Source organism: Pinus tabuliformis, chromosome 1_1, assembly GCF_031772625.1.
Source record: "Pinus tabuliformis cultivar Carrire ecotype Pingquan chromosome 1_1, CPIR1, whole genome shotgun sequence".
Lineage (NCBI taxonomy): Eukaryota > Viridiplantae > Streptophyta > Pinopsida > Pinales > Pinaceae > Pinus > Pinus tabuliformis.
In genome coordinates, this window is record NC_142297.1 from 569,026,437 (window position 1) to 569,039,519 (window position 13,083).

Here is a 13,083-nt window from a genome sequence, read left to right on the forward strand (position 1 = left end):
CCAGAAATATACCATACATTCCCATTCGAGACAGTAGAATGCCAAAGAAAATGGATACCAACATAGAAACAACAGACATTACATATGAAAAAACCACAAAAACTTTCCCATTTTCCAAACAACGAGTTCCATTTCTCACGAGAATCGTATTGCAGAGATTATCATTAAGATTTCGAGAGACATTAGAAGAGTGTGTAGGCCACGGTTGAAGAGGGGAGAAAAGGAGAACATACCTGATTGAAAAATCCATGAACCGGAGAGGACCAGTCACGTCCCAAGAGCAGAGCCACCGGGCCTTCCTTGCAAACAAGAGAGCGATTGCCAAGGACCTACACTTACTTCCAAGAGCCGAGCCCCAACACAAGACAAATGCATGCATGGGACGCTGAGCCCTACCCACTTGGAGATTAAGAACCCTGCGGCTCGTCTCATCACCATTAACACAACCCATGCACGCAACCACCCCACTTACCTGATCAAACTTGCGAAGGCGAGGGTGAGGATCGAGCCGTCCTGTAACCATTTCAACGATCATTTCACACATAACGAGAGTGCCAAAATAAACAATAAACTATCTCGCACCCAATCAGGAAAAATCATATTATTATTTTATTGAGATACCCATCATTAAAACAAAATCAAGTTATAACATTTCAAACACTACATTCCATTAAAAATGACGAAAATTCACTCAAACCAACACTAAATTAAAAAATGACAAAAATTGACTAAAACCAATATACACTAGGAATATTAACAATATAAATAACACACAAACGCAATCAATGGGTTTAATTAATTTTTGAATTACACGAATTCAGAAATAAACCCACACATTTATAGTACAGATAAGAGGCCAAGACAATTTAACACCACCATCCATCCTACTCGCTAGGTCGATTTGGTAAAATATATAACGGACTCTTAGTCAAGACCGGACGCCATTGCAAGAAAACACCGACCCTGCCTCCTTGGTTTCCACCCATGGCATAGATCAGTAATCAAATCGACAAGCAATTCCCTCCAAATCGAAGATCGAAAAGCATAAACTTGTGAAGTATATACTCACTGAATATTCATCCACGCATTTCCTGCATTTCCAAGATAGTATCTGTTGACCATGGAAATGGACGGGCTTGAGCAGGCCGAGGCAAGAATTGAAGCACTAGAAGCCGAGAACGCAGAGTTAAGGGCAACGCTGGAAGCGGTGAGGGTTCAATTATCAATATACGAGAGCTTGATCTTATACCCAACTTACGCAAAACAATTGGCGTGTTATCCCGAGTCTCAGCGGCCCATGGTGGAATTAGCTATGAAGGCCAACTTTTACAAGAGCCGCCACGAAATAAAGCAGAAGACCATTGCATCCATGGCGGCAAAGCCGCCGGATAACTCTGCAGGTGGACAGTCGCAACAGCAAAATTGATCACAAGCGGGTTCTTTGTATTTTATAACCCTTGTTTCATTATGTAAGATCTCAGGTTTCAATTTAAAACTATAGTTTCAGGATTATCTTGGATGTGAATTCATTAGAAAATGGTAGTCTCCTGTTGAAGTTATGTTTTGTGAAAAGCGTTATGTAATTTACGAAGGCTTAGGTTTGGTGTGAACTTCTGGCATTCAGTCTGTACATTCTTAAAACTCTAATTAGGTTCTGTAATGGGAATCTTTGATGTACTGTGCCAGGGTTTACATTTTAGTGTACTTTCTGGGATACATTCTGAAAATTCTGATCAGGTTCTGTAATGGACACTGTTATGTAATGCATTACGGTTTAGTGTTTAGTGAAGAGTCTGGAATTCCCCTGTACATTCTAAAAATTCTTTACATGTCAAAAAAGTTTCGGTTATACTGGTGATATTTGTGGGCTTCGAAAGTAATGTTACTGTTCTATAAAACAGTCATGGAATGCATTAGGGTTTATGGTTTAGTGCAAGTTCCTGGTATCCATTCTCCGGGTTGTCAAAATCCGACATGTGAAAAAAGTTGTAGTAATACTGGTGATATTTGTGGGCTTCGAAAATAATGTTAATGTCATATATTGCAAAAAATCAACCGTCATGGAATGCTTTAGGGTTTATGGTTTAGTGCAAGTTTCCGGCGTCCATTCTGTGGGTTGTCAAAATCCTAATTACTATCTATCAAAAATGTTCCAGTAAAACTGGCAGTACCAGTGAGCTCTGAAAACGATGATGATGTCTGTCTAATGCAAAACATGATCGATATGGAATGCATCAGAGCTTATGGTTTTGTGCAAGATTCTGGCATGCCGTCTTTACATTCTCAAAATCCTAGTTATATTTCGAAAAGGGTTTCAGTAAAACTGTTAGTATTAGCAAGTTCTGAAAATAATGATTATAGTTATATATTGCAAAACATATATAATAACTATGGTTTGACATTCACTCTGTACATTGAGAAAGTCCTAATCATTATATATCAAAGAGTTTCGGTAAAGCTGGTAGTATTGGTAAAACTTTGAGAATGATGATAAAGGTTCTATAATGCGAGATTCTAATGTAGCTACATAAGAGTTTCAATAAAGCTGGTAGTATTGGTAAACTTCGAGAATAATGATAAAGGTTCGATAATGCAAGATTTTAATGTAGCTACATAAGTCATGGCAGCGAAATTGATTGCAAGGTTTTGTACACAATTGCTTATGGACTATATCCAGCTTTTAAGGTTTTTGTTCAAAACCTTAGTCAAAGTCCTGTACACTTGTAAACCCTAAGGGTTTAATTTCAAAGCATAAAAGTAGATGAATGGTGATAACACTCCTCGCTGTAAAATCCTAGACCCTAATTTTTATTGTTGCAGAAAGGTATTTTGGGCTCAGCAAAAGTGATGGAAAGGCATGGCAGTAAAACACATTATCTCACTATATTAGCACATTAAGATATAGGGTAAAAGTTTCAGTGTAGAATCTCAACAGTACAAAACCCCGAGCTGTTATTTTGTTGTTGTAAAATTGGGTTTCCTGGTAGCAGCAAAATTGGTGTCAAGGCTTGCCGATAGACTCCATTCTGACTTATTGAGTCCTTGCAGTGTGCTTTCCTGAATCCTAAATAGGTTATGCCAGAAACATTCCTCAATCCTCCCTTTCGAGAACATCAGAGAAATGCAGTGGTGATGTGTGGGTGACCCCCAAAATTCCTTGAGGCTATAGGTGCTCTCGAGTCCCAAGTACATTAGAGAGCCCATTTAGACTTATATGGAATAGTGTATATACTCGTAGAGGAATCATCTGAGATCCTTAATCCTGGAAACTTAAGATCCATGATCCTGGAAACCTAAGGCCATCACCTGAAAATGGGATGTCATCTGCAGTTTTTAATCTGAGGTGACACAGATTGACTTAATGACCTTGATGGTTCTAATGTCTCCATGGTGCTATCTAAAGATTCTGCCTTTAGGATGCAAAGAAAACTGGATAGGGGGCATCCTTGCCTAATGCCACAAGTGGCTTTGAATAAGTTAGCTGATCTTCTATCAACAAGAGGGGCAATCCAGGGCAAAGAAATACAGGGTTTGATCCAATTTGAAGATCTTCAATGAAATCCAGTGTTCCACGGGGACTCGCCCCCCCCCCCCCCCCTGGGGTCTAGTTTCCTCGCTCCCCCGCGCTCCGGGGACTTGGGGACGAGTAGGGGACGTTTCCCCACGCTCCCAAAAATGAGGAAACTCAGGGGGACGTTTCCCTTTCTTGAGGGGGCGTTTCCCTTTGGTGTGTCTTGACGGCTGTTTTTTTTAAGCGACAATGCTATCGTAACTAATCTACAGATGGAGGTTCCATGTTTTGATATTTTCTTCCAGCCATCAGTTCTTCCGTGGAGTCACCATGGTTCTGTGGAGCACCTCTGCTTTGACATTTTGATTTTACTCTTGCAATGAGATCCGAAACATAGAAGTCACACCAACTAACCTTGTGTCAAAATATTTTAATTTCAGTATGAATGCAACTTTCTCGAAAGAAACCAGGTTTCCATGTTTCACTTATAAATTTAAAATTTTAAATATATTCTGCAGGTTTTCATATGACGGCCTTGTCTACGGCCACACTGGTTTTCATAAGACAGTCTTGTCTCGATTTTAAATATATTCTGCAGGTTTTATCATTGCACAGTACAACAGCCCTTTCCGAATCATTGGGCATGTGAATGAAGTTTGGGCAATCATCACAGCGTCTGTCTCAGAGCAGTGTCAACCAAACTTGACTGTGCTGAAGAGTGTGAGTTGAATGCAGCTTCTCAATGTGTATATATTGTAATGACCCTTTGCAAGTACTATTGTGGAATCCATGAAAAATAAATTCTCTCGTTCTAGAACTTCGCTATAGTAACTTAAAGTTTTAACAATACAAAAGATGGGGACCTGTGTATACTTGCTGGCTTGTTTGTATAATCTCCGGACTCCTGTAGATCCTTACGTGATATTGTTATTTAGAACCTATCTAAACTAGTACCAAGGGCATATATTTAAGTTAAAACTTTTCATATGACGGCCTTTTGTCGGAAGTTGTTCAATTTCATTGATGAAATGCAATCGTATTAAAAACACAGCTCTATAAACCAAGATTTCAATGGGATGTAACTTACCAGCCAGTCATTATGTTACTAGTTTTAATTTTAAAGCCTTAAAGGAGGTTGAAGGTCTGGATATTTTATTATTTTGGGCATATCACTTACATCTTTAGGATCTGATCTTCAATACAAATTGCGCAAGAGGAAGTTTCTAATGGTCGAGGTCTTCTATACATCTGCATTCACTTGCTATCAATAGACCTTATCATGATTCTCGGTCCCCCTTTTAGAGCAAAAAAATGGCATCTTCGGAGATCTGAAGCAAAGTTTGTAACTAATTCAGGGCATGTTGACAAAGCTGAGAGATTTATCATTTATGTGCAGACTACAGAACAATTGAGCATAGGTTTAAAATTTTAAATTATACCCTTTTCTTTCCTAAACGCAGAAGGTATTAGAGTCTAGACTATTAGTTGAGTGAATAGATTATAGAAACAGTTTTAACTTTAGGAGCAAAGGATCTTTTTGCATTTCTTTTTTTATCATTATGTTTTGACTCTTTCAATTCGAACCAAATTGTCATAGTGGATTCAATTAATAAATTATATTTTATATTTATAAGTTTTTAAGACCCTGACGCTCCCCCACGTTCCCTAAAAAAGGGTGGGGAGCTTTTGCATAGGCCGCTCCCGCGCCCCCTCGCTCCCTCGCCCCCTCGTCCCGGAACCTTGGTGGAACATTGATGAAATCCAAACTTGGATCACTTGCAGCAAGGAGTGGTTTACATTCTCAAAGGTGCTGGCCATGTCAAGCTTAATCACCATGTCCTGCCTTGAGGAATTTTTGCTGGAGAAAGTGCTTATTGGACTATTTTAATATTTTCATGTATACAGAAACCCCTGCTTATCCAAAATTATGTTGGACAATGGTATTTTGATTCTCGAGTCTATGACCTTTGAACATACCTTGCAGACACGTTGCAGAGGGAAACATGCCTGAATCTTTTAAGGGCAGGGTGGAATATATCAGGTCTTGGATATATGCCTCATAACTTCTTCTTTCTGACTCACTGTATGGAAATTAAGATTAGCCTCCCTTTCCTCTTGGACCAGTATGTTAGCGTGTCCTATTAATTGAGTATTCTCCTGGACAGCTGCTAGTTCTTTCTCCCATTTGGATGACTGAGATCCATAAACATCTATTGCCCATTCTGGCTTTCTATAACCATCTCAGAGAAAGAGACATCTTCCAGCTAGATTGGGCTGAAACAAAAAGGGCCAGTGGCCGAGATTTATCATTTAGGGTGAGGCATGACCAAGGAAGCATAGGGGATAATGGCAGAGGAGATATCAGATCTTTTTCTAGAAAGGAGTCTTGAATAAGGATTCTGTATAAGCTTTTTACAGTGAAGCCTGGCCCTACTCTTTTGTTTGCCCATGTATGGTTTCCAGATTCGGGCTTAATATCTGAATCACCCCATTCTTCTTTGATATCCTCCACTAGCTCTCTATGAGGGCATCTATGGTAAGCTCAATTTTTCTGTTTTCTGCTAAGGACTAGATTTAATTTTCCGGCAAATATCCCATTAAGAGGAGGGAGCTTGAAAGAGGTTGGAAGCCCAGCAATGCTCCTCCATGAAATTATCAAGAGTCTACACATTGATAATCTCAAAGGGAGGTCCTGTCTGAAGCAAGCATTCGTGCAGACTAATTGAGTGATCTGCAATAAGAAACTCACCATAGCTATGCTGAGTAGGTCCTGGAGGATGGTAGGAACTCCTGAGAAATGATGAGGTTCCGTTATTACAAACTCTGCGCTCTTCCAAATGGGTGTCTACTCTAAGCTCCATTTTTCTCTGCTGCTAAGGAGTAGATTGAATTTGCGGCAAATATGCCATTGAGAAAAGGGGGAGCCTGAAAGAGTTTGGTGAAAAGAAGCACAGCCATGCTTCTCCATGAAATTATTAGGAGTGTACACATTGATAATCTCAAGGGGAGATTCTGTCTAAAGTGATCTTTCCTACAGACCAATTGAGTGATCTGCAATAAAGAAACTCACCATAGCTATGCTGACTAGGTTCTGTAGGGTCGTAAGAGCTCCTGAGAAATGATGAACTTCTTTTGTTACAAACTCTGCACTCTTCCAATTGGGTATCTACTGTAAGCTTCCTTTTACGCTCTGCTGCTAAGGGCTAGATTTAATTTCCTGGCAAATAGCCAATTAAGAAGAGGTGAGTGTGAAAGAGCTTGTTGAAGAGAAGCACAACAATTCTACTCTATGAAATTATTAGTTGATAATCTCAAGGGGTGAGCCTGTCTGAAGCAATGTTGCAAACATTGCTATTGGGATAAAATCGGCAGGGGTCTGGAAACCAAAAACCTGTAAAAATTGAGAAAATATTGGTAAAAATCGGCAAACATCACCTAGGCCAAAAAATTGTGATCTCGTCATAAAATCGGGATGTTCGCAACACTGGTCTGAAGTAATCTGCAATAAAGAAACTTGTCATATTTATGCATATCTATGTTGAGTATGTTCTGCAGGATGGCAAGAGCTCCTGAGAAACAAGCAGCTTCCCTTTTTACAAACTCTGCGCTCTTCCAAATGGAGGTTTTATATTTATTTTTTCAGAACTTGACAGATTTAATTTGGTTTCCTGAATGAGAGCAATTACATGATTTTTCTTCTTTATTAGTGCTCTTAAACTGTTCATTCAGGGTTTCCCAATGCTTGTCAGTTCGAAGATGAAACCTTGATCATTTGGAGCGTTCATGTATTTTTATCTGTATCAAAAGCCTGGCTTATTGTTGATTGCTTAGCCATGGCTTTATTCTTTGCTGCTTCTTGTTTGCTTTCCTCTTTCTTGTGCTTATGTATGATCCATCATCTTAGGTTGAGTCATGAGTGTTATGTTCTTTCATGGAGGGAGGGGGCCAATCTTGCTTTGAGTCTTGGGGAATTGCCACAAATGGGAGGGAAATGTGTGTCCTAGAGACTGTACAGGTCCTTCTTCACCTAAAATTTGCTGCTTCGGGCATCTTTATTTTGGAGATGATCATTCTTTGCTTTCTGATGTGGACAGGTGACTGAAATTGGGATATTTCCAATCTATAGTTCCTGAATTTTGGTTTCGATTCATACTCCAGAGTCTTGAGTTGCTGGGTCTTCTGAGTGCTGAGAGATTTGACTCCTCTGCTTGTCATTGTGAAGAGACTTGTATTGTTTTGGATCTTTAATGGATCCTTTTTATTTTCTTTTTGGTTTTGAGCAGTGCTGCTCTTATTGCAATAATTTCCTATTTATCACGATAATGTTGCCAAAACCAACCTCGGTGATAATATCAGCAGTATTTATCGTGATTATTTGCCCTTTTGAAATTGCGATAATTTCAATATATCGCTATAATTTAGTAATCATTGTGATAATTTGGAAATTATCACTGTCTTTGTCAATGTCACCTTATAGCCAATTTTTTTCTCTTTTAACAATACCATTAATTGGTTCAAGATGTTTGAGAGTGGTTCCAACCTCATTGGATTTCATATGGAGAAAGTAGAATTTCAGCTCCCATTCAAAATTCAACGGACTTAATAATGGTTTTCAGGATTTCAAGATTGGCAGGATTGCAGCGCTTCTACTGGAATTTGTGATGTATGAGGGTATGGAACTGACATTTAATCAAGAGCACCAAACTCTCTATGTACCTTGATGTTGGTGGCATTGACTATTGAACTCCTCCATCATGACCCTAGTAAATATGTACACTCGAGCAAAATAATTGATTATGCATGCTATACATTTTTTCTCTTATTTTAATGCTTATAGGGTAATCTCTATGAGGATCCCAATATAGACAATGATTTATGTAGTTATTTTGATTTATATAATTTTGATGTATGTAGTTATTTGTTATAGCATGATTCTTTTTGGGCTTTAGAGATCATTTGGTGCCTCTTTGTTGACACTTGATACTATTTTGGTTATATGCACTCTTGCTATATACATGAGAAACTTTCTATATTTGTTTACAATAATTTGGATTCATATGGATGCACATGAGTTATATGTTCTTTTCAAAATTTGAATATTTTATGTATTTTGTTGATCAACCAATCTTTTGGTCTGATTCTGATAAGATTGCCGAGGATGCTATTTCTATCAAGCAAACAAGGGGAAATCTGTTGCTTTTGTTGCCATGATTTATATCATGAGATAACTGTTAGATAATTTTTCTTTTGAATGTCATTTTGTATCATTCATTTGGATCTTATGACTTAGGACAAATATCATATTTCAGTTTTCAGTATTGATATCTGATGTACCACATGACATCTTATATATTGATTTTATTTTCATATTTATGTAGCAATGTGTTTGTTTGATGTTGATGTTGCTTTAGAAGTTAAAAAATTGAAAAAAATGATTATTTTTGTATTTTTTTAAGTTTACCAGTAATTTTTGATATTTTCTCCAATATTGCTGAAAATTTAAATTTCGCTCCCCTGCTAATAAATTGCTGGTAGTGATAAATATAACATTGGTTCCAAGTCCTTTTTGAAGGGTTTGCCACGACCTTGAAATGTTGTCCATATTCATGAGCTAGATGCACTCGAGGTTCTCTGGTTCCCTTTTTAGGCAATCTTTGGCAAAATGGTTATATTCATGCCAGAAATTGCACCTAAAGGGAATTTCCTTGTACTCCAACTGTGAACACAAATCCAGTCCCTGATTTGGATTTCTATTATTTCTGGTAAGCCTTTCTCCAAATTCATTTGAATGCGGATTCTTGTAGAGGTTTTGTCAATGTAATTCCCTGAGGACTCCCAATCTCAGCTTGGGTTGACTTCTCCAATATGTTGGGGAACAGGAGATGGATCCAAACTATGGCAGCATTTGGTATTTCATCTTCCAGATCAAAGCTCAGGGACCAGTTAGGTACAATGCATGTGCACCTAAAATGTTGGCCCTCCCTGGAAAATTTATCTATGAGAGCTAGACTAAAAAATAACAGTAAAAACTAAAAACCCTTACCACAGTGGAAGTGAGTAACTTTGCCTTCCATCAGTGATGTTCAGTCTGCTTGAATACAAGCTTCCATTAAATTTGGACTCCGCCATGTTCAGTTTGTTGATAAATGTAGCCCGAGCAGGAACATTTTGCACAGGTTCAGTGTGAATGTGCAGGAAGTGGTTTCACTTGAAAAATAAAAGAAAGAGTAAAAGGTTGATGTTTTCAATTCCACGGATCACTAGTTTTAGAAATTTAAATGAAATATTTTGAGTTTTAGAACATTGATGACTTACATTAGGATTTAATCTTTAGCTGTATATCTGATATCATGATTGAGATAGGTTGCAACAAGGGTTGAGGAGATTAGTTATTTTCTCTCAAAGCGTAAATGGTACAAGATAGGAGAGGTCAATCACATATATAAGTAAAACAAGAGAGCTGAAAGAGGGCAGACTTGGCAGTGTGCATTCAAGGAGAGGCAGAGGAGAAGATTGCTGAAGTGACCAGCAAGTATAACAGACCATAAGAGCTGTACTGCTGATTTAGCACTTTTTTTATTCATGCACAGCCTGTACACTGTCAGATCTGTTTGTACAACCTAAGATCTGGCTGTACACTGACGTTTGAGGTGATATTCTTTCTTGTACAACTTCTGGTTCAAAGGAGTTTGCAAAGGTCACCTTCTAAGTTTTGATCGAAGGAATGAAAAGCTGATTAGAAGGAGAGATCCTTGTGTATGTATGTTAATTGTTCTGTTCATTTTTCAGCTGTTTTGTGATTGATGCAATCTTCGTAACTTTAATTTTTTGCAAATAAATTCTGTCTTGAGTTATTTAATGAGAGAACATTAGGACAGCAGTCACCTAGGCTTGAAAAATTTACACTGCCAAACTTGCCAATCAGCATGTTTTCTTCAAAAAACAGAGCCTTGGTCAAGGGGACACCCAACTTGACAATAAACTTCAAGCCTTCCCTTCTTTTGACAAACCTTGAGAGACAGGACTGTTTGTAGAAGTCTTAGATTTCATTGCTGTTTCATCAGCCAACACTCTGAAGGCCACAGCCGCATGGGAGAAGGGATAAGAAAGGGGAGGGGGAAAGGGAGCAGCTCCTTTTCCACCTGTCACATAAGGAGTGAGAATAGACATCCCAAGTTGAGGATAATTTTGAGGAGAATAAGGTGACGTTGTCTCCCTTAAGAGGTAAAAACACTCTTTATTAGGTTCAGTTCAGATAATATGCTTGAGAGAGAATAAAGAGGCTTTGGTTGTGGATTAGCAATTACTGCAGAAATTCAAGCAGTATTTGATTTGTCTGATTTGTGTCTTATGAATCTTCAATTAGACTTCTGTCCTTAAAATCTAAGCCTCTACTTGGTTATTGGAATTGTTAGATCCTGGTCTGCATTTATGTTTGCAGAGGCATGTAGGATTACAGTTAAAAACACTTGAGATTTCTTTTTAGGGGGGTTTTTTGGTGAGAAATATAGCTTGGACAGGAACTTCCACACAGGTTTGGTGCAAACATGTGACAAGTTTGAGATATTTTCTCTTTTTGAAAAGTAATTCTAGTTTGTAATTCACTCTAGTAAAAAAGTGAAAAGTCTTATATTTAACTGTTGAGACTAAAAAAATATATTTCATGCATGCATAACTTGGAGTAATCTGAAAAATAGATCAAGGTTTTGGTCTCTGTTAAAAATATAAATACAGGTCAAGATAGATGGTTTAGATATAGTTGGGCAGGTTGAGCAATTGAGAGAGAGAGAGAGAGCAGGGATTTAGGCAGCAGGTTGTACAGTGCACGCAGAACTGTACAGTCACATGGAACTATCCTGTACAATTGTATGGACAGATCTTTACAGTTACACAGAATCTGTACAGTTGTTTGGGCAGGCAGGACAGCCATACACTGTGCTGTACAAATTCAGTTCAGTGTGATTTTGTTAACCATGCAGCTGCTGTTTTTGGCAGCTTGTGGAGGTTTTCTTGTAAGTTTTTTGAAGGAATGAAAAACTGATTTTGAAGGTGTATCACCTGTGTTTGTGTGAAACTGATTTATGCTTCTGCTATACCTGTGTTTGTGTGAAACTGATTTATGCTTCTGCTATTTAAGTTCTAGCTATTGTTTGATTGATGCTATGGTCTGAATTATATTTCTTTGTTAAAAATTCAGCAATTTACTTGATTAATTGAGATCATAATGGATTTAGTCACCTAGGTTTGGAATTTCTAATATTTTGCTGCAAATATTTTTTAATTTTGTTGTATTGTTGTGGTTCACTTCATATAGAAATCTTGTAGTTAAATATTGAAAATAACAAAATGGATGGTATAATGCACTTTTTAAGCACCATGAGTTTAGAGCTTCAAACAGAAATCCTTGTACTTATCACAAATGAAATGAACCATCTGCATATCATTTCAGCCCAGCAGTTGCAAAAGTTTGTCACAAAACTGTACTGACAATGCTAATTCTATAGGCGTCAACCAAAGGCTTGAAGATTAAATTTGCTTATATATTTTCCATTATCTGCCCAAGGGTTTGTATTGTTCAGATTTTGTTAAATTTTTATTATTTGCAGACCTCAAGCTTACAAGGAATAAATGCCAAAGTTTTGTAGCATTATGTTTTATGCTGCAGCCTACAAGATGTTGATTTTTCGGGAATTTACCGAGTGTCTTCCTTTTCTCACTTGGATTCATGGCCTGCATCCATTTCCTTTAATATCTTGTTAGCCTTATATGTGGGGGCAACCACTCCTATTTTATTTATGGTTTTACTCTGTTACCATTAAGATCCTGGTAGATTTTTTGATGATGCAGCTCCTCCATGAATCATTAATTTGATAAGGCAATTGAAATTTATGAACCGTTTGAGCCTGGATGTCTAATTATCGTAATGCTACTTGAAGAACTATGATGTTCATCTATTTTCCAGCTAGTCACTTTGTGAGAGTGTAAATAAACATAAAGGTAAGTTGTCCTTATTCCACATTGTAGTGTCTGTAAGGCTCTTCTAATGGTTGGAATTTGAGAGGACATATATTGGATGTAACCCTTTTATGTGGCTAGAGAAATGATCTCATGTCAAGTCCCTTCAAGGGTTAAAATATAATTTCTTAAAGATTTTAGCAAGTGGTATAGCACATATTTATTAAGCATCAATTTTTATTTCTATTTTTGAAATTGAAATTTCTCTGCAAGTTCCATCCACGTTTGCTGTCTTCTGTATCTTAATGAGTAGCAGTCGTTTTTCTCAAGAATTTCTGAGCATGTAATCTTTGGTTGTATGCCAAAAATAGACGGAAAGCTGCAATGATGTGATTGGTGTTTGATAAACCATATTACCCTGTTATATGATTTGAAGACTGGAGCTTATGACCTTGAATTTAAGATGTTTTCATAAGGGGTGGGTTTCCTCAAATTGTGACTCTTTGATTCAAAACATTTAGAGTCTCTTAAGTGCCTTTCTGACCTATTTGGAGTAGAGTACATTTGACTCTTAGCCCTGGGTTTGGGGTCATGTCTCTTAACTGTTTATCTGTATA

At 37.7% G+C, this 13,083-nt stretch overlaps 1 protein-coding gene across 1 annotated transcript; it reads left to right on the forward strand.

The window, feature by feature from the left end:
- The first annotated feature begins 873 nt into the window (after positions 1–873).
- Positions 874–1,789, forward strand: LOC149214445 (uncharacterized). Its single transcript, XM_089392306.1, has one exon. It carries the CDS (start codon positions 1,121–1,123, stop codon positions 1,424–1,426), a length of 306 nt encoding a protein of 101 aa, XP_089248432.1. The 5' UTR covers positions 874–1,120; the 3' UTR covers positions 1,427–1,789.
- Positions 1,790–13,083: the final 11,294 nt, after the last annotated feature.

Coding starts and splice junctions, on each gene's coding strand:
- LOC149214445 (XM_089392306.1), top strand. CDS start 1,121: ATGGAAATGGACGGGCTTGAGCAGGCCGAGGCAAGAATTGAAGCACTA.